The sequence below is a fragment of the Artibeus jamaicensis genome, unplaced genomic scaffold, assembly GCF_021234435.1.
Source record: "Artibeus jamaicensis isolate MK-2021 breed Jamaican fruit bat unplaced genomic scaffold, CSHL_Jam_final contig_511, whole genome shotgun sequence".
Lineage (NCBI taxonomy): Eukaryota > Metazoa > Chordata > Mammalia > Chiroptera > Phyllostomidae > Artibeus > Artibeus jamaicensis.
Genome location: NW_026521866.1, coordinates 3,480,268 through 3,507,354, shown reverse-complemented (window position 1 = coordinate 3,507,354; position 27,087 = coordinate 3,480,268). Strand labels below are relative to the sequence as shown.

The 27,087-nt window shown below is 38.9% G+C and overlaps 1 protein-coding gene and 1 non-coding gene across 3 annotated transcripts in view; both read left to right on the top strand.

Annotated features, from left to right (window-relative positions):
• AFG3L2 (AFG3 like matrix AAA peptidase subunit 2) overlaps positions 1 to 26,209 on the top strand; it is a 43,651-nt gene extending 17,442 nt beyond the window's left edge. For both annotated transcript variants that reach the window (XM_037134476.2, XM_037134478.2), the window contains 10 exons: positions 425 to 698; positions 2,013 to 2,150; positions 5,018 to 5,171; positions 6,312 to 6,419; positions 6,511 to 6,636; positions 8,604 to 8,714; positions 12,500 to 12,615; positions 16,130 to 16,330; positions 20,472 to 20,666; positions 25,412 to 26,209. In XM_037134476.2, coding sequence (XP_036990371.2) covers positions 425 to 698; positions 2,013 to 2,150; positions 5,018 to 5,171; positions 6,312 to 6,419; positions 6,511 to 6,636; positions 8,604 to 8,714; positions 12,500 to 12,615; positions 16,130 to 16,330; positions 20,472 to 20,666; positions 25,412 to 25,654 — 1,666 coding nt within the window. In that variant the 3' untranslated portion in view covers positions 25,655 to 26,209. The remainder of the gene's footprint in view (positions 1 to 424; positions 699 to 2,012; positions 2,151 to 5,017; positions 5,172 to 6,311; positions 6,420 to 6,510; positions 6,637 to 8,603; positions 8,715 to 12,499; positions 12,616 to 16,129; positions 16,331 to 20,471; positions 20,667 to 25,411) is intronic.
• Positions 24,436 to 24,546, top strand: LOC119041275 (U6 spliceosomal RNA). The gene has a single exon (XR_005081014.2). It is a non-coding gene; the product is annotated as a U6 spliceosomal RNA (small nuclear RNA).
• Positions 26,210 to 27,087: the final 878 nt, after the last annotated feature.

Sequence of the window (27,087 nt, the reverse complement as noted above, 5' to 3'; positions counted from 1 at the left end):
ACCTCTTCAGAATAAGTTGAGGCATTCCAGTAATAGAACTGGAATTTCTATGCAGGCTAATATCAGGATTATGTTAAAATTTTAAGTGAGTGATTCAAAAGAAATTTCTTTGAAACTCAGCTATAATGATAAAAGTAAATCACATTTAGGTTTGCATTGTACATAAGTTGTAGATATTGGGATAGGAATAAAATATTAATACATGTTAAGAACAGGGTTTTTGATCTCTGTGCTTTTTGCTTCAGTGATACTGACACTAAGCTTCTCCTTGGGCCTCAGCTAAAATATTAGAGCATTCAGGTTTTATAAAAATATATAATAAAATGTATGCAGTTATCAAAAAGTATATCTTGCAAAACATTTAAAAAGCCAAAGATTAACAGTCTTAAAAGTATGTTGCTGTTGTGTGTGGTTCCCTTTTTAGTTCATTCCTCCTGAGCATGTTGCCCACGGTGCTCATCATCGCTTTCTTACTGTACACCATACGGAGAGGGCCTGCTGGTATTGGTCGAACAGGCCGAGGGATGGGTGGACTCTTCAGTGTTGGAGAAACCACTGCCAAGGTCTTAAAGGATGAGATAGATGTGAAGTTCAAAGATGTGGCTGGCTGTGAGGAGGCCAAGCTAGAGATAATGGAATTTGTGAATTTCTTGAAAAACCCAAAGCAGTATCAAGACCTAGGAGCAAAAATCCCAAAGGTAAAGTAAACTTGCAGAAGATTATTTTCAACTCATTAACTCAAAATATTTTGAATTCTTTATTAATCTCTGAAATTATAATTTTACAAAGTCTGATTATTCATTATAAAGTAGTTATTTTCCTCCTTCCTCTTTTTTTTTTTTTTTTTAAAGATTTTATTTAGTCTTAGAGACAGGAAGAAAAAGAGGGAAACATCAATGGACTGCCTCTCACATGTGCTCCAGCTGGGCCTGGGCTTCGGCCCAGGATTGGGAATTGAACCAGTGACTTTCACTTTGTGGGACGAGATTCAACCAACTGAGCCACGCCAGCCTCTATCCTAACTTTCTAGTCTTTGCTTAACTCGAGTCTTTTTGGGTTATGTGGTCTGTGTGCATGTGTGCTCTTGCATATAGTGGGTTGAGTCCCAAAAGATTTATGTTTTCTCCCCTCGGAAGCCTTCTTTGAGTTGCTTTCCTTCTTCCTCCAGTCTGCTTTAGACACCCCACTTCTCAGCCATAGTGCCCTGTCATCACCCAGTTCCTCCTTCAGCAGATATGAATAAATGCTCTGCTTGGTCTTGTCACTGAAATTCATGGCACAGCACTTGGTGGAGAAGAGCCAGACAGCACTAATTCTTGCCTTCCTCCCAGCAGACAGCCTTGTGACCACTGCTAGTGATGGGCTGGCTTCAGTACTGATTTTTGTACTCCCAGGTCCTGCCTCAGTCATTAACTAAATTAATCAAAAATGTTTAACTAATTCTTCTAAAAATCTATTAATAAAGTTAACTTTAAAGGAATCCTTTGTAAAAGGAACCACCATTTCCTTGATTTTATGTCCTACCTAAATGGATAAATAGCCATTTTTATAATTTGCTATGAACTTATTTAAGTACCTGTACACATTGTATTTGAGCATTTCTATAACTTAAATAGTTAGTGTTTAAGCAAACACACTTTTTCTTTTTTAAGTTTATCATATTAGGTTTTTTACTTCATTTGTGAAACTTCAAAGGGAAGAAAAAAGCAGAACGTAAATTGGGAGTGTGATTGTGTCTTTTTTAATTATTTAAGTAAATACAAAATCTGATAAGAGAAATATTTAAGATTTCACATTCTGACCAAATTTTTAAAAACAATATAATCTCTAATAATCTTTTCTTCCTCTTCGTAATAATGTAAGAGTATTCTACCATATTTCAAATGTTTAAGAAATATTTAATGTATATCACTAAAATTTATCCAGATTTATACCTAGGAATTGTCTATGGACATGCACTTCACTTTTCTGAAACCCTAGTTAAATGTGCTTTCTCTTTTTTGTATCTGAAGGGTGCCATTCTTACTGGTCCTCCAGGCACGGGGAAAACGCTGTTAGCTAAGGCCACAGCTGGAGAAGCCAACGTCCCTTTCATCACTGTTAGTGGATCCGAGTTTTTAGAGATGTTTGTTGGTGTGGGTCCAGCTAGAGTAAGTCTTCGTTTTATTTTTTATTTTTTAAGTTTTTAAAATTGTTTTACTTTTAGAGAGAGGGGAAGGGAGGGAGATAGGGTGGAAGAGAAACATCAGTGTGTGAGAGATACATGGTTCACTTGCCTCTCACTCACCCCCCACTGGCAACATGGCCTGCAACCCAGGCATGTGCCTTTACTGGGGATCAAACCAGAGACCTTTCGGTTCCCAGGCCAATGCTCAGTCGACTGAACCACACTATCCAGGGCCTATTGTTTTATTCTGGTGGTGCAGCTTCCTCATCCTCCTCCTTTGTTCCTCTGAAACAGGGATTTAGTAAAGATGGCCCTGTGCCCTGGCATACTGTGGAGTAACACCTTACCAGTCACTGCCTTGAATACTCTTTCAGGGCAAAGCCTCACTCAGTAAGGCCTATGACGTTTTCCCACTTTCCCCACCCTGACCAACTTTGTAGTCTGTTAATTGGATTCTCTTTTTGTTGTTGAGTAGTAAGAGCTGTTTCTATATTCTGGGTCCTAACTCAAGTCAGGTATATGATTTACAAATATTTTTCTCCATTCTTTGAGTTGTCTTCACTTTCTTGATAGTGAAGCACCAAAGTTTTAAATTTTGAAAAAAGTCCAGTGTATTTGTTCTTTTCTTTTGTTGCTTGTACTTTTAGTGCCAACTAAGAATCTATTGCCAGATCGAGGTTGTAAATATTTATTTATTCTTATGTTTTCTTCTAAGAGTTTTGTAGTTGTAGCTGTTTCCTTTAGATCTGTGATCCATTTCAAATTCATATGATCTATTTTGAGTAAATGTGGTGTGGTATAAGGGTCCAACTTCACTCTTCTACAGTCTGTATCCAGTTTTCCCAATACCATTTGTTAAAAAGACTGTTCTTTCCCCATTGAATGGTATTGATATCCTTGACCACGGGTAGATGGGTTTATTTCTGGACTCTCAATTCTACCTCACTGACCAGTATGTTTATCTTTATGCCAGTATCACGCCATCTTCATTATTGTTGTTTTGTACTAAGTTTTGAAATCAGGAAATGTGAGTGTGGAATAATTTTTAAAGAAACACTTAAATTTTTACTCTCATGTATTTTACCAATGTCTAAGATGTTGATCTTTTCTTTTTAAGCACTATAGAAATGCTATAGATAGCACTATAGAGTGCTATCACAATTACTTTTCTAAATATCGGGATACAATTTATAAGCAATAAAAGTGTTGTGCTATCATTTGACAGCATTTTTTTCTTTTTCAGTGACAAGTAGAGTGATAATGATGGATCTTAACCATTATTGGCATCTTACAATAGATGAACTATGATAGGTGGAGATGGTAGATTCATATGACTTTTGTAAGGCAGATAAGTCTTAGAAAAATAGGAGAGTATGGGGAAGTTTTTTATGATGGGTCATGGAATCTAATATGGGCACAGATGGAATTAAAGACCAGAGAACAGCTATGGTTGGAGGGAAAGCAATGGGCCTAAAGGGATGGAGAGCTAAAAAGTAGATGAATTGGTTGTGGAAGGTGCTTGAGTACGTGGGCAGGCCAGGTGGTCAGGAGGATGGATGGTCAGTGACTAGACTGTTTGAAGCTGGCTGTTTAGAGGGGACCATGGCAGTGCTAGTCATGTCAGAGTGGAGGGAAAGGTAATTGAAGAAGTGGGTTAGGGAACCAAAAGACCAGGACCTGCAGGAGTGTGTAAATCACTAAGAAAATTGTTCCTGGTGGGGGATATGGGTGGGAAAGTAGGGAAATAGGTGACTAGGTGGCTACAGTGTCTGGCACATGGCAGGAGTCTCAGTGCGCAGGGGGTTTTCCAGTGGAATTATTTTGGGATATGAAGTGGATGTTAGTCTCAAACTGGTCCGGAGGGAAAGATGAAAAACCTTCTAGTTGAGAGCTTTGCAGGAACAGCCAAATTTCATTTTAGGCAAAGAGATAAAATAATTATTCAGGAAAGAGTTTGAGAGGGTAGAGGACTGTTGATCACAGATGTGTAGTTCAGAGGGGAGGTCATACTGTATTAGAGGGAGATGAGTTACATTAAGGGATGTGCTGAGAGCAATGTACGCATAAATATTTCAGAAGTCCAGGCCCAGGAGGATGATAGGAGACTTGGACTTTAGGTGAAGGAAGTAAAAGGGATATGAGGGATAGGGAGTTTGTCTCTGGATCTCTCCATTAGGGGTAGGTTGATAGAGTGCGACCCTGAACTCTGTCACTGATAGTGAGGCAATGGGGAGACCTAGTCCTTCTTCAACCCACCTAAGCGAGTAGCCTGAGGGGCATGCTTTTGTGGGGCAGATATGGCTGTAGGGGCCTCACAACTGCTCCTGTTGGCAGCAGGGCTGAGGGTAGGGCACTGTCAGAGGCTCTGGGTCAATTGCTGGGTGGACTTGGGTGGGTCATTCCTTTACTTTCTGTGTAAGTGTTGCCTAGATCTTTTAGTAAGTCCCTGTTAATAATGGCCTCAGGCATGCAATGTGAATCTCAGAGTAGTTTGAACTTTTAAACTGGGAATGTAAAGTTTACAGTGCTACTGTATTATCTTTTTGTAGGCTAAAGATATATATTATTAATTTGATGCTGTAAAAGTAGAAGATATTGTTAGTGCTTTCATATACAGTAATTTATGAGGTTATAAAAATATTTGCTTACCTTAAGTCAGTTACCCACAAGGTTATGTGCCACTTCACTTCTTTGCTACTTGTAACTTCTAAAATATTTACTGTACAGTGTTTAACGCAAAAAAAAAATTGTCTTCCTGTGGGGCAGGAAAATTGATGTTTATTTTTTTTTTATTGGGAGGATAAATAATAATGTATTTGTCAACTGACTCTAGTTTATATTTTTATCCAGGTTCGAGACTTATTTGCCCTTGCTCGGAAGAATGCCCCTTGCATTCTCTTCATTGATGAAATAGATGCTGTAGGAAGGAAGAGAGGAAGAGGCAACTTTGGGGGGCAGAGTGAACAGGAGAATACACTTAATCAATTGCTTGTGGAAATGGATGGTGAATATTTGAGTCTTTTGTATTTTAAATTACATTGTCTAATTGTTCTATATATTATATCTTAAAGGAGAATCCTTATGCTCTTATTAACCACTTCCCCCCCAAAAAAAGCATTTCTAAAACAGCCTTTTAAAATGCTCTTTTATACCAGTGTAGATAGTAACAAAATATTCTTTTCCTGTCAGCCTGCCATAACTTAATATTAGTGTTAAGATGGTATTTGTACCTGGTATTGAATAAGAGGAAAATTGGTGAAATAACTCAAAAGATTTTAGTCTTATTCTCAAAACTATTTATGATTCTGGAGCATCAGGAAAACCCAAGTGTAACCATGTATGAATTTGGCAAATCATGAATACTCTTTTACTAAGGGAGTAGCAGTCTTTTTTCCTTTTATTTAAGAAAGCCAGTCCTTAGGATGGGCCAGGTCCTTCATGCTGTAAGATACGTGGATGCTGTTGGGTGTTCACAAAGGGGAGGGCACAGTGACAAGTATTGAGCCAGCTTATATTACTACTGAGTGGGTATTGTGTCCAGAATCAGAAGGTAGTGCTCCTTCTTCACTCTGGTGGTCAGTCCACATGTAGTACCACGTGTTTAAATCAGAGAGCCATATTTGGGGAAATTAATATCTGGGATCTTTCAGTACCAAGATACCTAAAGCTATAGACCCTGAACCTGAAGGTACAGGTTCTGCAGCCATGGCCTTGACGTTTGAGAAATGGCCAGTAAAACTGAGCAAGTTGAGCTTGGAGAAGTGGTTGGAGGTGGAGGTTGAGATCTGTCTTCACATACGCAGTGGGCTATCCCATGGCCCAGGGAGTTTAGACACATCATTTGCAAATTTAATCTTATTGATTATAAAACATTCTTAAAATTGATAACATCTGAATTTCTAGTTAAATAAATTAAAATCTTTGTCTTTAAAAAATTGATTCTTAAAATTATGACTAGTATTATTAAGGACATATGAATAATAAAAAAATCACTTATGTTTGTGACTTAAAACATTAGATAATAAATTGAAAAAAATTTAAATAGCAGTATATCTGTAGTGTTCTTATATTCTTCTCAGGTACATGTTTACTTTCTGCCTCATGTTACTTAATAATGATTGTGTCTTTGGTATTGTCTTTTCAGGTTTTAACACAACCACAAATGTGGTCATTTTGGCCGGCACCAATCGACCAGATATCCTAGATCCTGCACTGATGAGACCAGGGCGCTTTGATAGGCAAATCTTTATTGGTAAGATGATTTTCATTGAATTTGGTCCAGTTTTCATGAGGATGTCACTGTTTAACCATGACTTTTGTTCCCTTAAAAATAATTTCTCAAGGACCACCAGATATAAAAGGAAGAGCCTCTATTTTCAAAGTTCACCTCAGACCACTAAAATTGGACAGTACTTTGGAAAAGGAGAAACTGGCAAGAAAACTTGCATCCTTAACTCCAGGGTTTTCAGGTGAGTGGAACATAATCTGTTCTGATTATAAGTTCTTTAAATCAATGATAGTTGCCAGGTGCCAGTTCACTTTGTTACCTCTCATCTTGGGGCTTCCTGTGTATATATTTTTACTTTTTTATTGTGAGAAATTTCAAACATAGCAGAAGTTGAGAAAATGGTGTAGTGAATTTCTTTGCACCCATTAGCTAGCTAGTAGGAGCTAGTAGTGCTAGTAGGAGCACTTCTTAATTTATGTTCAATCTTATCTATGTCTTCACCCTCTTCTCTGTGTCTCTGGATCATTTGTGACAAATTTCTTGACAACATAACGTTTTATCCATAAACCAAGGTACCTGAAGGTACAGAACCTGAACCTAAAGGTACAGGTTCTGCAGCCATGGCCTTGATGTTTGAGAAATGGCCAGTGAAACTGAGCAATGTTATAGAAAATATTTAGATTTTTTAAAAAACAACCCTGTTCAGATAAAATTAACATACCATCAAGTTCACCTGTGTGTAAAGAGTACAATTCAGTGGTTTTTAGTATATTTAGTAAATACAGTATGCAACCAGTCACTATAAATAAAAATATGTTCCTCACCTCAAAAGAATACATGAGCAGCCACTCCCTCCATTTCTAGCCCTAGGTGCCCCTAATCTAATCTACTTTTTGTCTCTAAATGTTTCTATTTTAGTCTCTCATATAGATAGAATTGTATAACGTGGTCTTTTGTGCCTGGCTTCTTCTCCCATGTAGCATAATGTTCTCAGAGTTCATCTGTGTTGTAGGCTTTCATTTTTTTATGGTTGAATAATACTCCATGGTATAGATATACCACATTACTATTTATCCATTCATCAGTTGATGGGCATTTGGTTGTATCTGTCTTTTAGCTATTGTGAATAATGCTACTATTAACATCCATGTATAGATTTTTATATAGATATATGTTTTCACTTGTCTTGGTTATATACTTAGAAGTAGAATTGCTGAATCACATTTTGAGGGACTGCCAAATTGTTTTCTACAGCAGCTGTACCATTTTCATTCCCACCAGCAATGTATGAAGGTTCCAGTTTCTTCACACTTGTCAACACTTGTTATTGTCTGTCTTTTTGACTGTAGCCATCCTAGTGGGTATGAAGTGGTATCTCAAGGTTTTGATGTGTATTTCTGTAATGACCAGTGATGCTGAGCATCTTTTAATGTGCTTATTCTGAGAATTTTAAAATATAAAATATGATCCTTTCTTCCCATTCCCTGTCTTCCTCTTCCAAACTCAAAATGAAATAAAAAGGAACATTTGAAAAGTACAAGGAGATTATAACAAGTATATTGTTAGAGGAAGATAAACATCTTAAATGTCTCAGAGGTCCTAACTTTTTACTTGCTTTGTGTTTTTAGACTTTGCAGTTTATAATATTTTACTATTTGTTTGTTGAACACATGCATTGTGTTATAGTTTGTTTGCATTACCATAGACTTTGTCTGAAAAATTAATTCGAAGAACCTTATGGCTCTAGAAAGCATTTGGCAAGTTGTGAAGTTTTTGGTGTTTTAACGCACTAGGATATTTTAATGCTTATGTTTTTCTTTATTATATTTCAGCATATTGTGTAATAGCCACATAAATCACCTTCCCCACAGAGTAGAACCAAGTTAATTAATGGGCGCATTTAAATATTATCTTTGTTTGCTACTATATGAGCAATATTGTATGTAAAGGTAAATATTTGCCTGTAATAATTTATTTACTAGTAAAACTTGCCTCTCAATATAAAGTGCCAGGATATTACCAGGCTCTTATTGAGTGTTAGAATATCTTAGGGTTATCATGAATCAGACTGAATTAAATTTACATAAAACCCTAATCTAGTCTGCTGGTTGAGAGGTCGACTGTGGGTTTAGTTTTCCACAATGTGTGACTAATTAGTTTGAGTGTTCATATTTGGTGACTGAGCCGTTCTGTATATTCATTTTGCAGGAGCTGATGTGGCTAATGTCTGTAATGAAGCTGCTTTGATTGCTGCGAGACACCTTTCAGATTCCATAAACCAGAAACACTTTGAACAAGCAATTGAACGGGTGATTGGTGGTAAGGCATCTGAATGTAACTCAAGTCACAAAGCTGAGAAGATGAATGTGAGGCCAGTGATTTCTCTGTTTTGGCAAGATCTAGAAGCAAAAAAAAAAAAAGTATATCTCCCTAGCTGTGGGGCTTACCATGCACCTGCTGTGTTCCTTTGGTGCTGCAACTCCCTTTCATCCCCTGGAGATGTAGGAGTTGGGTGAGTCTGAGATGGTAGTTCACATGCTGCCTCACTTGCATGGGCAGCAAGCAGTGAGATAGATGTCTTCCTCTGAACTATACCAATCTATTATTTATTTATTTTTTTAAAGATTTTATTTATTTATCTTTAGAGGGGAAGGGAAGGAGAGAGGGAGAGAAACATCAATGTATGGTTGCCTTTCATGTGTCCCCTGCTGGGAACTGGCCTGCAGGGAACCGGCCTGCAACCCCGGTATGTGCCCTGACTGGGAATCGAACCACGATTGTCTGGTTCGCAGGCCCGCGCTCAATCCACTGAGCTACACCAGCCAGGGCCCAATCTATTTTTTTAATAAATGCTCACAACCTTCCTATTTCCAAATATGAATTAAATGTGCTCTATGTTAAATATAGCTGATGGGTAAACAGCTCTAATGACTGTTTAACCAGGAAATGCTCACCTCACCAGCGTGGTGGGGATGCACATGATTGTTTTCCTTACTTTCTAGAGATCTTACAATTTAATACTCATAGAAACATAATTAGCAATTCAAAAATTTGGGCATTCAAAGGAGAGAAAGGACTACAGTTAGGGCTACACAGAGGAGGTGGAGTTTAAACTGGACTCAGTAGGCAGATGGGGTACTGTGTGACAGTGGCATGAACATTAGAAGATGCTTTGGAGATAGTGTTGCATACACCCTGTGTTTCATAGAGCAAAAGTAAACTGGTCAGATTCAGGTTCCTATGGGAAGTAAGGCACAGCTGAAAAAAATTAAGTCCAGATTTTAGAAAGCCTTGAATATTAAGCTCAAGGACTTTTTAAAAAGAGATTTTTATTTATTTATCTTTAGAGGGGAAGGAAGGAGAGAGGAGAGAAATATCAATGTATGGTTGCCTCTCATGCATCCCCACTGGGAACTGGCCTGCAACCCATGCATGTGCCCTGACTGGAAATCGAACTGCGATCCCTTGGTTTGCAGGCCCGCGCTCAATCCCCTGAGCTACACCAGCCAGGGCTTCAGGGTCTTTTTAAAATGTCTTGTGCAAGACTATATTTTCAGGGATCATTTCTTTTTTTTTTTTTTAATATTTATTTATCTTTAGAGGGGAAGGGAAGGAGAGAGGGAGAGAAACATTAATGTATGGTTGCCTTTCGTGCGTCCCCTGCTGGGAACTGGCCTGCAGGGAACTGGTCTGCAACCCAGGCATGTGCCCTGACTGGGAATCAAACCGCGATTGTCTGGTTTGCAGGCCCGCGCTCAATCCACTGAGCTACACCAGCCAGGGCTTCAGGGATCATTTCTATAGTTCATTATTAAAATGTCCTGTAGCCAATATTGAACAAATGCGGGTTTTTTTTCCTGAGCCACTGAGTAATGTGATAATTAATGATAGTTTAGGGAAATGATCTATCTCTGAAGAAGAAAGAAGTATGTGGAAACAGAGAACTTTGCAGTCATTTATGTGAGATAGCAGGCTTTAGCACAGGTGGTTCTGATGAAAATAGGCAAAAAAAAAAAAAAGAGGACAGCTTGACGGGCTGCAAGGACAGTGGGGTGGGGTTCTCCAATGCAGCTAGTTTGGCAGAAAATGAGATGTGCTGGGTTTGAAATAGAGCAGGGTGTCCATGTGGAATTCTGGAATGCTACAGTGGTATAGACTGGTTCCTGGAGTGTGAAGGTGGGTAAGAGGACTCAGTGAGCAGGTGCCCTGTAGGGCGACAGGGACTCACCTAGTAAGCATTGCCAAATTAGCAGAGAGGTGAAATGTGAATCAGTGAAGCCACCAAAGCTTATGTGCTTACAGACCCAGAAGGTGCACCCACAAATAAGACAAGGAAGAAGAAGTACTGTCAAAGAAGATTCAGGAAGTTGGAGGAGAAGAGACAAGGACAAACACATGTTTATTAAGGAAGAGTTAGCAGCAGGATCAAATGATGTGAGGATGTGGGAGAGAATGACCTTTGGATTTGGCAGTGAGACTGTTCTTGGTGACTTTTGACATGACAGTTTGAATTGAGGGGAGAGTATGAAGCCAGATTAAGGGAGATTCCAGAGAGGTTCTAGAGCTATAATAGCAATGTGCTCAGTCTGGGTTAGGTTTTTAAATAACTATTGGATGAGTGAGTACCAACCACTTACTCTAAAATTTGTTAATGAAAAGAAAAAAATCTAAAATGACAGAGGTATGGATGGAATTAAATGAAGTAAATCACTATAAAAATGTGAAAACTGCATATTTGTGCCTTTAAGTCAGAGGGATGCTATCAGTGCTTAGTACAAAATGGGACTGTGAAAAGAGAGCTGCCGGGAGATAGAGTAAGAGGCCCTGCTCTGAGGCGGATGACACTTACCTGTTCACAGTGCAGACACTGTAAACCAGCCGTGGGTAGCCTTTGTTCTGTGATAATATACGAAAAATGAAAAATTCCTATGATAAACTATGGGGGAAATTTCGTTTTCTTGGTTAAACAAGAACTGCTTATCTTTGTAAAACAGAGGGCTTGTTAACACACCCTGTATAACTTCCCACCCTTGCATATACTTTCCACCTGTGGTATACACATACTTGCCTTATGTCGTATCATTGGCAACATACTACTTTATTTCTTTTTTAAATCTTCTAGACTTCTTAATATGTTATCAGTTGATAAATTCTCTCAGATGAGTTATCTTGAACACAACAAAACTATTTTTGTTAAGGTGTGATGAGGTTCAGCATCGACTTTTATCCAGGCCAGAGAAGAATTGTGCATAGATTAGGGGCCTTTCACTGGCCCAGCACAGGTTTCTTGGGGTTTATCTTCTCTGGTCTACCCTGCTGCTCCTTTGTCTGGCTCTTAGAACCCTCTTGGGCTGTTCATTGAGTATGCTGGGTGCTGCAGCATTGGCCTAACTGACTCAGTATTTCTAAGATCTTTAGTCCTTCCTATGACTATTGTCTACCTTCCATCAAGAAGAGAGAGCAGGCAGTCTGCCAAGCAGTCTACCATGGCAGGCATCGTTGCTTTCCCAGTGCTTGGCAATTCTGAATACCTAGACTGAGCTCTTTCCAGACTCTGTTTTCTATGAATTGTGTGTGTGTGTCTGTATGTATTTTTTTTAAGATTTTATTTATTTGTTTTTAGATAGAGGGGAAGGGAGGGAGAAAGAGTGTGGTTTGTGGTTGCTTCTTATGTTCCCCATCCTGAGGACCTGGCCCACAAGCCAGGCGTGTGCCATGACTGGGAATTGAACCAACACCCCTTTGGTTCTCAGGCTAGCACTCAGTCCACTGAGCCAGGTGAATTACATATGTTTTAAGTTGACTTAAATGCTGAATGTAATTTGTCATTTCTGTTTATATCCCAGAATAATACACTCTTGACTCAAAAGAGTAAGAAAGTTAGGGAAATAGTATGCCTTGGGGTAGGGGTAGTAAGTGCATTTTGCTATAGTTGGGTCTGTTTTGAAGTTGATCCTTTATTTTTATTCTGACTTGGATCATTTTTGGATTGTCAAAGCATCCTAATCTCTAAATCACCTTTTAGATAAGGCACTGTATAGTATTGGATAACTCTTTTTATGTCAGGTCACTAATGCAGTGGTGTTGGGTTTTTTTTTTGTCAGGCTTAGAGAAAAAAACCCAAGTTCTGCAGCCTGAAGAGAAGAAAACTGTGGCATACCATGAGGCAGGTCATGCGGTTGCTGGCTGGTATCTGGAACATGCAGACCCACTTCTAAAGGTAAAAGCAGGTTATGTTGAACAGTAGGTAAGCCAGGTAATTGTGTGAGCAATTACTTGAGAAGAAGATGGCACTTCCTCAAAGGATAAATAGATGAGATGTTTAAATTTAAAGAAATTTAGCAGAAACATCTGGTAATAACAGTGGGATAAAGTGGTTACACAAAACCTCCCATGGGTAAGCTACAAAGTTTTGGAAAGAAAACTGCCATTGAAAGGGACCGAAAAGTTTCCCAAAGCAGACCAAACCTGAGGAGAGTTTACTTTTAAAAAGTAATAGCTGCAGTTAGTTAGAATTGGGCACTTGTGGCTTCTTGCCTGAGGACTTCCACAGCCTGAGGTGGGGAATGCTGGACTTACAAGTTGGCAGAGGAGAAAGTTTAGGATATAAAGATAATTGGAAATTTAACAAGAAAATTCTAGAAGCAAGAAAGCTACAGAGGGGGGAGACCCAAAACCAAGTAGAAACGACCCAAATCCTTGGCTGACTACTAGACCGTGCACACAAAGGGATATCCCAGAGAGCCTGGGAAACTAAGCAGAGACCAAAGAGACGGGTGCACCAAGTGAGATCGTTAAATTTTCTGCATTTTCAACTGAATGTATTCCCAAACTGGTGCAGCACGGATGGCTTGTTTTATTAGGATAACAGGAAATTTAGGGGGGTCCACTGAAGTAAGGGGACCATGGAGGAGACAGCCTAAAAGTGTACACAGAACATTTTAAATAATCTAAAAAGAAGCCACTAGAACTAGTAAGTTAGCAAGGCTGTAGAATTTAAGGTCCATATGCAGAGATCAGTTGTATTTCTATATATAGCAATGAACAATTAGACAAGGAAATTTTAATAATCCATATTTATTTACAGTGTATTCAAAACATGAAATTCAAAGCATCAAAAACATGGAATACATAGGAATTAATTTATCAAAATATGGGATGGGCAGAAGTAGATTTAGAGTTTGTATGTGAAACAGGGTTTTCTTTTATTTATTCTTTTATTTATTGTCATATTATCTTCCATATGAACAACAGTAAACCTACTTTTGCCCCACCCTGTTTTTATAGGACCTGTGCATTGAATTATTCAGACCTAAATAAAAGTAGAGATACACCATGTTCATGGAATGTTGTGATGTCAGTTCTCCCTGAATTGTTCTGACATTTCAGTGCAATCTCTGTCATAATCATAGCAAACCTTTTTTTTTGGAATTTATATGGAATTGCAGATATCAACTAGAATAGTTAATTAAGTTGAAGGGATTACACTGACCGATTTTAGACTTTTTATACAGCTACAGTAATGAAGACTAATATTGGTGAGAGGACTAACACATAGACCAGTGAGCTGGAATAGAGTCCAGAAGATGACCTTCACAAGTCATTGATTCATTGATTTTTTTTAAAACAGACCAAGGTAATTGTAGGTGGGGAGGATTGTCTTAACAAGTGGTTCTGGTAGCTCAGTGTTTATATGGGGGGAAAAGTAAACATTGCCCCTTATGTTATATGCAAAAAAATAATTTGAAAATAGGTCATAAAAGCTAAAACTATAACACTTCCAGAAGAAAACTTAGGAAAAAGTCTCTGTAACTTTGGGTAGCCAGAAATTTCTGAAGACACAAAAACCATGAGCCCTGGCTGGTGTAGCTCAGTGGATTGAGTGTGGGCCTACGAAGCAGAGGATTGCAGTTCGATTCCCAGTCAGGGCACATGCCTGGGTTGCAGGCCAGTTCCCAGCAGGGGACACATGAGAGGCAACCATACATTGATATTTCTCTCCCTCTCTCCTTCCCTTCCCCTCTAAAAATAAATGAATAAAATATTTTTAAAAAACAAAACAAAACAAAAAACCCCATGAACTACAAAAACAGTTGATAAACAGGATCTCATCAAAATTAAAAACCGTGTGTCTTTGGAAGACACAATTAAGAAAATGAAAGGCAGCCATATACTCTGAAAATATTTGCAGTACTCACATATGAAAAAGGACTTGTATCTAGAACACAAAGAATACAAAGAACTCTTAAAACTCACTAAGAAAACAAGCAACTTAGTAAAACCCAGTATATGACAAAAGACTACTTCACAAAAGGTGGTATATGAATAGATAGTAAGCACATGAAATACCCAATATTACTAGTCATCAGTGTAATGCAAATTAAACCATAAGGAAATTCTGAATGGTTACAGTGTTAATGCTGGTCCTTAAGGGCTGATAAGAATGTGGAGCAACTGGAATTACTACATACATTGCTGATAGGAATGTGAAATGGTCATTTTGAGGAACAATGTAGCAGTTTCTTGTAAATGCTTCCAAATGACCAAAGATCCCCTCATAGATATTTACCCAGACAAATGAAAATATTATGTCCATGCAGAGACTTTTACTACATTATAAATAATAGCAATAAACTGGAAACAACCCTGATATCGCTTAAGAACGAAATGTGTATTGGAGTGCTACACAACAGTAAAAATGAATCAAGTATTAATACATACAACAGTGGAGGTGAGTCCCAGCAACCAAGAGGGAAACCAGACACAATGAGGTACATACTGTATGATTCCATTTATATGCAATTCTAGAAATTGTAATTAATTCATTAATTCATAGGGGCTGAAAGCTATCTGCAGTTGCCTGGGGGTAAGGGGAAGGGTTGACTACGAAGAGAAACTGGGGAACTTTTGAGGATGAAGAGAATATTTTGTCTCTTCATCGTGGTAGGGAGTTAAGTTTGTCAAAACTCATCGATCTTAAAATAGCTGAATGAAGAACAAGTTTGTACAATTGCATGTTATGAACTCATACCTGTAAATAAACAAGCAGCTCCATCTGTTGTGTGGGGATGTGTTCTCCCCAGACCACAGAGACTCATGTTTTACATACTAGTATTCAAGTGTAAATTAAAAGGGGCTCCCCCAATGTTTTGTAAACTGAAGAGTTGTTTAAATAAAAGTGCGTCCAACGTGGAAAAAAAACCCACATTGAACTGTACACTTTAAATGGTTGCATTCTTTTATATATAAATTCATCCCTTAATAAAGTGGATTTTTTTCAAAATTAAAGTAATTTATTCAATGGCAAAAAGAGGACTAGAAAAGAAAATAAAGCTGATCATTAAGGTCTGCCTTACCCCCTGTCCTGTAAAGGAGGGTGTGGCTGTGGCCGACAGTCATGTCGAATGGAGCCCTCACTGTATCCAAGCTCTCAGGATATGTCACCACTCAGTCAAGATGTCTTGACTCAAAAAGACTTGACAGTCTTTGTCAAGACTGAATAATTTCAATTGAGTTTTATAAAAAGACAAATACTTTCTGGAACTCTAAGGTGAAGTTGTCCTAAGAGAAATATTTTTCCTGAACAGTCACTTCTCCTAGATCTCATCTAGCCAAGGCTGATGGAGTGCCCAGCTGGAGCTTACTGTTCATAAGTGAGTTTATCTGTAAGTATTGTGATCAAGTCTGTATTTGGTGGTGGAGTCTCTAACAGTTTTATGTTTTGTACTTGCCAGGTGTCCATCATCCCAAGGGGCAAGGGACTGGGTTATGCTCAGTATTTACCCAAAGAACAATACCTGTACACCAAAGAGCAGCTCTTGGATAGGATGTGCATGACTCTAGGTGGCCGAGTGTCAGAAGAAATCTTCTTTGGAAGAATTACAACTGGTGCTCAAGATGACTTGAGGAAAGTGACCCAGAGTGCGTATGCCCAAGTGAGTATGAGATGGAGTGTTTCTTCCTCACATTTGAGCAATGGGCATGAATGGTTCTGAAACAGTACTACTGTGTGTGACTGGTTTAGGCTTTTCAGGAAAGGAGTAGTTATTAAATCCATTTTAAAGCAATCAGAACTTAAGTAATGACTTCTTTGGGCATTCCTGTTATTCATGTCAGCTCTTCTGGGTCTGCCACTTTCTCAAAATCTTTTTATGCCTCACATAAAATTTTTTTTCTTACTGTCATCTTTTACCTTTTATTTCTTAGGGTATTTTTGTTGAGTTTGTATGCTCTTGTGCTGTTTGTAGCTTCATCTTTATTTTTAAAATAATTTTTTCTTTTATGTCTTTTTTCTGTATTCTAGGACCTCATTGGAGTTTTTCTGATTCTGATTTTTGTTACTCATTTATATTTTCTGTAATTTTCCTGTTTTCTTTCAGCCTGTTTTGAAGGAGTAGGCTGCAATTTTTATCCTTTTAAAAAATTGGTGAAATTTAATTGCAAACAAATATTAATTACCTTGAAATGTATAAACTCTGTTCTTATTAATTACCCTCCTAAGTATAATTTTTAAGTATTTTTATTGATTATGCTATTAGTTTTCCCAATTTTTTCTCCCTCTATCCCCCCCCACCCTGACCCCCAACCCTCCAGCATTCCCCCCACCCTTAGTTCATGTCCATGGGTTGTACATGTAAGGTCTTTGAGTCCTCTGTTTCCTATACCATTTTTTATCTTTCCCCATCTATTTTATGCCTACCAAGTATGCTTTGTCTTCCCTGGTACCTTTTCTCCCATTCTCCTTCCTATCCTTCCCCACTGATAACCCTCCATGTGATCTCCATTTCTGTCATTCAGTTCCTGTTCTACTTGTTTGCTTAGTTTGTTTTTGTTTTTAGGTTCAGTTGTTGATAATCATGAGTTTGTTGTCATTTTACTATTCCTAGTTTTTTGATCTTCCTTTTCTTAGATAAGTCCCTTTGACATTTCATAAGAATAAGGGCTGAGTGATGATGAACTCTTTTAACTTGACCTTATCTGAGAAGCACTTTCTCTGCCCTTCTATTATAAATGAAAGCTTTACTGGATAGAGTAATCTTGGATGTAGGTCCTTGCCTTTCATGACTTTGAATACTTCTTTCCAGCCCCTTCTTGCCTGCAAAGTTTCTTTTGAGAAATCAGCTGATAGTCTCATGGGAACTCCTTTGTAGGTAACTCTTTCCTTCCCTCTTACTGCCTTTAAGATTGTCTCTTTGTCTTTAATCTTGGGTAACTTAATGATGATGTGCCTTGGTGTACAACTTCTTTGGGACTCTGGGTTTCCTGGACTTCTGAAAGTCTTTTTCCTTCTCCAGATTGGGGAAGGAAAGATTTTCTCCAGATAGATTTTCTTCTCCAGATTTTCCTTCACTATTTGTTCAAATAAGGTTTCAGTTTCTTGCTCTTTGTCTCCTCCTTCTGGCACACCTGTAATTCGGATGTTGGAATGTTTCAGGTTGTCCCAGAGATTCCTCAGCCTCTCTTCATTTTGGGGGGTTCTTGGTTCTTCATTCTGTTCCAATTGGATGTTTATTTCTTCCTTTTGTTCAAATCATTGCTTTTAGTCCTGATTTCCTTCCTGTCACTGTTGGTTCCCTGAATATTTTGCTTTATGTCATTTTGGGTATCTTTGTTTTTTCATTTTTCAACCAAGCTCAATCAGATCTGTGAGCATTTTGATTACCAGCACTTTAAATTCTTCGTCAGATGGGTTAGCTCTGTCCTTATCATTTAGTTCTCTTTCTGAGGTTATGCTCTGTTCTTTCGTTTTGGCTGTATTTCTTTGTCTTGGCACAGATGAGTAGTTTTAAGGGGGTGGGGCCTTAGGAATTCACTGAGGCAGGGCAACTTTCTGCGGTGCTGCCCCTGGGTGAGGCGCCAGAGAGGGAACAATGCAGCCTGCATGTACCTAGCATACTTTCTGACAGACTCTTGTGTGGAACTGGGAGTCTCTTCTACCATAGCAGCCCGCATCAGCTCTGAGTCTGTTTCCCCTCAAGTCAGCCCTGCCAGTGCGGCCCGCGCAGCCCATTGCCATGCCTCAGCCAGCCCTGCCCCGAGGTCTGCTGACTTGCTGCAGTTTTTCTCCCCCAGCTGGCCCTCGTGGTTAGCTGCCTTACCAGTCTGGTTATTCTGGTTGATTTTTTTTAACTTTTTAAAAAGATTTTATTTATTTATCTTTAGAGAGGAAGGGAAGGAGAGAAACATCCCTGTGTGGTTGCCTCTCATGAGTCCTCTGCTGGGAACTGGCCTGCAACCCAGGCATGTGCCCTGACTGGGAATCGAACCACGATTGTGTGGTTCACAGGCCCGCACTCAATCCACTGAGCTACGCCAGCCAGGGCTGATTGATTTTCTTTAATTGTTTGGTTGTTGGAGTTCCATGCAGTTTGGTTTTCTGGAGCTTCTGGTTGTTTATTGATTTTAGATTGGTTGTTATCCTCCTTTAGGTTGTGCAAGGAAGCAAAGGGTTTCTACCTATGCCTCCATCTTGGCCGGAACTCCTTCATCTCTTTTATGAACATGTCTTTCCACCTTGCTTTCCTTACCTGTGGAGACATTATTTTGCTCATGTTTTTCATAATAACTTCATAAGTGATTTTTCTATTGCCCATTGAAATAGGCAATATGAAATTTGTTTTCCTGACCTCTTAAGAAAGAGGAAGATTGGAACTGCTTTTCTAGTTTTTTAGCTTTAGAATTATTTTTCTGTTATTTTCACAAAGTTTTAAAAAACATGGCTTCTGAGTTCTCCTAGCTCTGTTCCTGCTCCCCACTTTTATCTGACCTTCTCTTTTCTATTGAGTTTGGATTTTACTTTCAGAAGCAGTAGCTTCTTTTTGTTTTATTTAAATATATTGGGGTGACATTGGCTAATAAGACTATGTAGGTTTCAAGTGTACATACTATGATACAAGATCTCTGTATTACATTGTGAGCCCAGCACCTGAAGTCGAATCATCTTCTGTCACCACGTATTTGGCCCCCTTTTATCCTTTATACCCTCTACCCCCTTCTCTCTGGTAACCACCGTAGTTGTCTGTGTCTATGAGTTTCAGTCTTATATTCCATACATGAGTGAAGTCTTATGGTTCTTAGCTTTTTCTGATTTATTTAGCTTAGCATAATATTCTCAAGGTCCATCCATGTTGTTGTAAATGGTAATATTTCATCTTGTGGCTGAGCAGTATTTCATCTTTTCTTATGTCTGGGTAGTATGTATGTACCACATCTTCTTTATCCAGTCCTCTATTGAAGGACACTTCATCTTGGCCACTCTGAGTCATGCTGCAGTGAACATAAGGTTGTGTATATCTTTGTGAATGTTTTCAAATTTTTCAGGTAGATACCAGAATAGCGGTTTCTGGGTCATATGGTATCTCTATTCTTAATTTTTTGAGGAATCTCCATACTGTTTTTAATAGTGGCTGAAACAGCCTGCATTCCCACCAGCAGTAAGTGAGGGTTCCTTTTCTCCACAACCTCTCCAACACTTGTTTTTACTTGTCTTGTTGATAATCCAGAAGCTTCTCCTTAATGTAAAGCTTATTTTCGTTAGCTATGGCCCAGACTGTGCCAGTCTCTTCACATAATCTCCTAGCCCCATGGACTCGAAACAGAAAAATGTAAATGCCCCTTCCAGAGTCGGTTGTTCACAAGGTGATGTGATGCTCTTTGTAGGAAGAGCCTGGAGGGTTTGAGGTTCTTACTCCTACATCTGTCAGAAGCTTTTTGCTTCTTTTCTACTTTCCCTCATGCAGAGGGTAGAATCATGCAGGTATTATGGCTGTTGGGATTTGTCCCCACCTGTTTCTCACCTGATTGTATTATAGATGTTGTCTGGGGGCTTCCGGTCTTGTATTCCTCATTGAGGAATTTGAGACACTGTTCATTGCTGGCTATATCTACACAGAACACACTTGTCCACTCAGCCTGCTCAAGACTGCCATGTAGATTTTGCCAGGTTAAAGAGTGGTATTACAGTGAAGTGTGTGGAATTAATTAATGTCTTTGTAAAGATTTACTGGCATTTTATAAAAATATGTTAGCCTATCACCAAAAATGGATGTATACTACCAATGATGTGTTCTTTTTCAGATTGTCCAGTTTGGCATGAATGAAAAGGTTGGGCAAATCTCCTTTGACTTCCCGCGTCAGGGTGACATGGTATTAGAGAAACCTTATAGTGAAGCCACTGCAAGACTGATAGATGACGAAGTACGAATACTTATTAATGATGCTTATAAAAGAACAGTAGCTCTCCTCACAGAAAAGAAAGCTGATGTGGAGAAGGTAGGTGCCAGTTGTGCAAATAATTCTATACACAGTTTTGCAAAAAAAGTTTAAAGTGATGATCTGTTCTTTTGCTTAGTTTATAGACATCAGTGTTTCCCATACTTGGCTAACTTTTGGATTCCTTCCTTTACTTTGATGTTTCTGTGTCTGTTTTTGTCTCTGTGATGTGGTAAAAATATGGTGGTGAGCAAAACCAGGAATGATCCTGGCTGTTGTGGCTCTTAAGGATATGAGTGATGGATTAATGAAGTCTATTATCAACTACCCAGTGAACAATTTAATCTACACTCTTCCCTACCAAGTTTTTTTCCCAGCAGGTATTTTACCAGTACAATAAATCCTTACTTAATGTTGTTGATAGTTTCTGCAACCTTAAGTGAAATGACGTATGATGAAACCAGTTTTACCATAGGCTAATTGATATAAATAAGAATTAAGTTCCTGTGGCCTCTTGTCACTGTTAAAACAAAACAGTGCTGAACAAAACAATGTTATTCAAGGCTCTGCTGTACTCCTAAATATGGAGCACAATGGACTGATAGAAATTTACCATTGTTTTTCACCTCCAGAATGACAAATGAAAGGGCACATAAATGTATTAGCCAAACTTAGTAAGTAGAAGTCAGCACACGAAAACTACATTGGCTTAATTATGAGCATCCACGAGTAAATCTGCTTCATGATTTTCATTGTTGCACCTTATTTGAATAGCACCTGCAAAAGCAGCAGATCTTGAATTCAGTGGATTTCTTGCATCCTGTGCACTCTTAATTTTCAAATCCATTGCAACCAAAATTAGAAGTTTTTGTTTTTTGAACATTCCACACTTGAATGAGAAAAACACAAATGAAAAAGCCTTATAAAGGATTGACACAGATAAAAGAATATTCTGAAGTAGGCTGTTCATAAGCAAGTCTTCAGAAAAAGCCTCCTGTGAACCTGCCCAGTGCCATGTAATTCTAAAAATTTATAATGTCTTTTCAGAAAAGTACACAGTGTAACTGGGGAGAGAGCTGGTGTCTGTGAAACACTAGAAAGCATACAGCAGTAGCTCCAAGTAAGGAAAGACCAGAGTGGTCAGAGAAGGCTTTACATAGAACATAGGGCTTACACTTGACCTTGAAGAACAGTCCGGTTAAAGTCAATGGGAAAGAAAGGAGGTCTCAGTGTGGAGACTTGAGCAGAGAAGCGTTTGGGGAGGAGGGCAGGATTGGGTTGGCCTTCCTCAGTCAGATAGATAATGGGGGGAAGGAGGACTGCAGTCCTCAAAAGCTAGTTAGAAAATTTAGAAACACAATAATGGGAATAAAAGTGACTTTTAGAATAGTCTAAGTCAACCCCCTTTTTTATGGTAGGGAGTCCTTAAAAAAATCTTGAGTGGAAGTGATTCATCATTTAAAAAGAGAGTGTGGCAGCAGTGTGCCACTGCCAGTGGGATGGAAGAGACTAGGACAGAGACCACCTGAGAGCTGTTGCAGGCATGTGTTGACATTCCTGAGGTGTGCTGGGTAGTGGCAGATCTAAAAAACCAAGAGATGTTTAGATATTTAAAGTAGAGAATGAATGGAAGGGAAGCCCTTAGGATGGCTCCAGGACTCCTCCTAGTGGCAGATGCAGCCTGGGATGGGGAGAGATTCAGTCTTGACACCCAGGAGGGCATGAGCAGTAGGCATTTGCAAGTGGTGTATGGATAGCGGTCTAGGCCAGACATAGGGTTTGTTGGTTATCCCCCTTCAATTGTTGAAAAGAAGAAATGAGTTGTAAAAGACAATGGTGAGTGGAAGCGCTCAATCGAGATGACTAGTCCTAGGAGAATAGTGTGTGAGTACAGGGAGTCCACATACATGCTATAGATGCTCAAATGGGTCCTGGAAATTACACCTGGTTATCTACCCTTCCATTTGTGCAGTACATGTCCTGACAATGGTAACAAAGAAATAAATGTTTGTGAAGAGAAAATTAGTTCAACAGAGTGAGGATCCTGAAACACCGCAGAGTTCTGAGATTCTGCCTGGTCCATCAGAGAATATTAAATATTTAAGAATAACATGCCATCCAGGAGCCATCAAGAGGAAAGGCGCCTGCTCTGACTGATGCGGCTCAGTTGGTTGGGTGTCATCCTGCAAAGCGAAAGGTCACTGATTTGATTCCTGGTCAGGGCACATGCCTGGGTTGCTGGTTTGCTCCCCAGTCGGGGTGCACAGGTTGGTGATTCAGTCCCTGGTTGGGGTGCATGTGGGAGGCAGCCAGTTGATTGATGTTTCTTTCTCACATTGGTGTTTCTCTCCCTCTCTTCTACCTCCCTTCCCTTCTCTCTAAAAATAAATAAATAAAAGAAATCAAAGAGGAGAGGCATCTGGAGCCTTTGCTGTTATGGCTAGTGCCTTCCAAACTCTGGGCCTTAGGTTACTCATCTGTGGGCTAAGGAGTTGGACGAGTTGATCTCTAAGGGAAAGCTTTAGGAGAATAACAGTAATCAGCTAGCATTCATGTAGTATCTTACATATATCAGGTACTGCTTAAGATGTATTAACTTCTCTTAAAACACCCTGACACCTCAAGAAGTTACTACATTATCATCCCCATTTTACAGATAAACTAATACATAAAGAAACAGTGCTGCTTAACTTTGTTTAAGGTCATCAGGCAGTTGGTAAGTGCCAGGACTAGGATTTGGACCCAGATGTCCTGTCTGCAGAGCCCTTGTCATTAACTTTTAACCAAGCCTATGCTGTCAGTGTGGCAAATCTGAATTGAGATGTACTGTGAGCATAAAATGTACACTGGGTTTTGAAGACTTAGTATGAAAAAAAATGTAAAATATGTCAACTATTCTTAATGTCATTACATATTGATATGACAATATTTTTGATATCTTGAGTTAAATAAAATACATTATCACAACTTAAGTGGTTAGCTGCAATTGTGTAAATAGGCAAGTTTGAGAAATAAAGATGGTCTAAAGAAATCCTAAAGCTTTTATTTCTTCATATCTTACATATACAATATATTTAAAAGTTAGGCTGTTTTAGTATTCTGGTTATGTTTTTTTAAGAGTCTTTATCTCTTGAAGATATAGACAAAAGTATATGTGGATAAAGTGAGACATCTGGGATTTTCTTTAAAATAAACCAGGGAGTCAATGAAATAAAAATGGGTGTAAGTTGATAACTGTTGATAGTGGTTATGTGGGGATTAGTTACCCATTTTTTCTACCTTTGTACATATTTGAAATAGTCCCTAATAAACTTTAAAAAAATTTAAAGATAGCAGAAAATTGTTCTTTTTTAAATTTGGAGTCTTTAGAAACAGCATTTAATGTAAACGATAGAATGTTAAATTTCTTAGGAAGTCACCTACAATCTTTTATGAGATCAGTTTACAGTGGAACCCACTTGGTTCTCCTTGAAAGGGTCAGATGCTCTAACATGACCACTCTTCCCTGCTCCCCTGACACCATCACTCACTTCTGTGCATGTGGTTGGTCAGGTGTCCCCTTTCCAGTGGCCTGTTAACATGTATAGTGTCAAATTTGTGATTCAGTCATACAAATGAATAGAACTTCAAGATACTTATTTTCATGTTAACTTTCCTGGTTTCATTTTTCTATCTTTGCCCTTGTTTGTCTTTATTATTTTTGGACTAACTTAAAATTTCCTGCTCACTCAGTTTTTGTCCTTTGCCCCAACACCTCCACCACTTACCTATGTACCCTTCCAGAATTCCTTTATGTATATATACACACATAAAAAAATACTATTTTCCTGTGTTCACTTTGGCAGCACATGTACTAAAATTGGAATGATAAAGAGAAGATTAGCATGGCCCCTGTGCAAGGATGACATGCAAATTTGTGACATGTTCCTTCCATATTTTTTCACAAAGCTGCACATTTATATAGAAACCAATTTTTAGAAAATGGAATTTTAAAACTATATAAATGGAATATAAGAATAGCAAGGAAAATAAAACCAAATTAAGCATAGTAGATTCAAAACAAGCTTATTAAACAAAATCAAATTAAAAATATAATGAACTAAAAGAAATGTTTTTAAAAAGTAATTAACCACATTCACACAGGTCTCTCTGTAAATCTAATGAAATGGGAAAATATGCAAAAAAGAATGGGAAAACAAATCTAATTTTAAAAGGTAACAGTAAGGAAAAACATGGGGAATAAGATTGCAGCACATATAAAAGTTGGTTTATCACCAAAAGATACATTTCCCTCTTAAAAAGCAAATTAGCAGCCCTGGCTGGTGTAGCTCAGTGGATTGAGCACAGGGTTGCGAAGCAGGGGTGGCTGATTCAATCCCCAGTCAGGGCACATGCCTGGGTTGTGGGCCGGGTCCCCAGTGGGGGACACGTGAGAGGCAACCACACACTGACGTTTCTCTCCCACTCTTTCTCCTTCCCTTCCCCTCACTCTAAAAATAAATAAATAAAATATTTTTTAAAAACAAATTAGCTTATTACAGATATTATGCATCTCACTTTTCTCATGGAATAGGTGCATAATTGTTCATTGTGTGGGTGTACCAAATTTATTTAGTGACTCCCTTACTGATGGACATTTGTTTTTCCAGTGTTTTGCACATCTTACTCCAAAATTATGTGACCTTATGTATGTCTTTTTCAGTGGTTTTAAACCCTTTTGAGGATGAGGTTGGATATAAATAAAAACATTAACTTTGAATAGACTTTGCCGAGTAGCTATTTAATAAGAACTGTTTGTGTTTCAGGTTGCTCTTCTATTATTAGAAAAAGAAGTATTAGATAAGAGTGATATGATTGAACTTTTGGGCCCCAGACCATTTGCAGAAAAATCTACCTATGAAGAATTTGTGGAAGGCACTGGCAGTTTGGATGAGGACACTTCACTTCCAGAGGGCTTGAAAGACTGGAACAAAGAGCGGGAAAAGGAGAAAGAGGAATCCCCAGATGAGAAAATTGCCAATCAGATCCGAGGAGGGAGGCCATTTTAGCTTGTATTGTGGTTTCAGTTTGCACATTATTTCAACTCTGGCTTTCTCAGAAGAATGGGAACACTGCTAAGTTGATTTAACCAGCTGCTGACCAGTTGAAGTGGTGGGAAGAGGAGTACTTAATCCTCAGCTTCAGAAATCCCAGTAGGGGTGGCAGGGTAGTTTTTCCCAAGGCCCTGGGCCCTTGGATAGCCCCTGGAAGAGTGGAGATCGGATCCTAGCACTCTTCCCTCTTCACTGTCAGTGAAAGCCAGCTCAATGTGTGAAGTGGAGAGACTCAGAGCTGGCCACGTGGCAAAGGTCTGTTTCTCACTTTGCAACAGCCCATTCTTCATTCCCATTTTCCTTCGAAGGCTGTGAAATTAAGAGTCCTGATACGAATATTTTAATTTGACTAATACTTTAAAGATTGAATACAGGTCACATGTTGCTGTTTTAATGGAATGGTTTTCTACAGAGAGCTGTAACATATTTAAAATATGAATGTATTATGTAAATATGGCTTCTTTACATCAAAAATAAAGTGTAAACATTGTACTTCTTTTCTTCTAACCACAGAGAGGGCCACTGTTTATGCTTGGACTGCTTTTTTTTAAGAAAACAAAATGTCAGTCTTTCTGGTTCTCATCAGATCACAAGACAATGAGTAACTTGCAGGTTTGTGTGTCTGGAATGAACTCTGGGTGTAAAATATATTGATACCAACTCAGTCCAAAAATCTGTGATAATGGCATCGGTTTACACCCTTACTAGATTAGTCATCACCACATGTTGGTCATACTGTCTGGGTGTGGAAGTCAGTGTGTAATATAGTGGGTGTGCCAGGTTGTCCCAAGCCATCACCTGGATTTCAGAGGACAGTGACTATAAGCTAGGGAGGCCCCTGTGCCCTGAATGGCTTCCCAGGTGTGAATTACAAGCTATTACCAGTAGTATTGGAAGGGTGTATGCAGTTCCAGAAAAGTGGAGGTCTGCATTGTTACAAACCTAGGTTAGGTCAGATTTCTTACCCAAAAATGGCATGAAGGTGTACTGTCTTCAAATGCCACTATTTGGATTTGGAGGTACCATACATTTTTGCATTTACTAACATTTTTAGCAGCCTCCTTCAGTGTTATTCCAGCATGCCTTGCATGTTCTTGATGTAGTTAAAAATGTGGGAATGGTGTCTCCTCACATTTAAGACGCAGGATCTGTGGCATCTCCACTGCACTGGGCTAGTGGGATGCGGGGTGGCTCAGGCAGGCTGCTCTGTCCTGTGACTACTCTTCAGTGGGCCCAGAGATGCCGAACTCCAGCTCACCTGCCCCAGGAGCAGTTCTTCTGACTCCACTAACTCATCGTAGAAGACACTTGGGAGTCTCCCAGCTCCTCTAGCAGTGACCTGCAGAAGTCACAGATTGCCTGCTTTCCTCAGGATGCTTGTGGTAAGT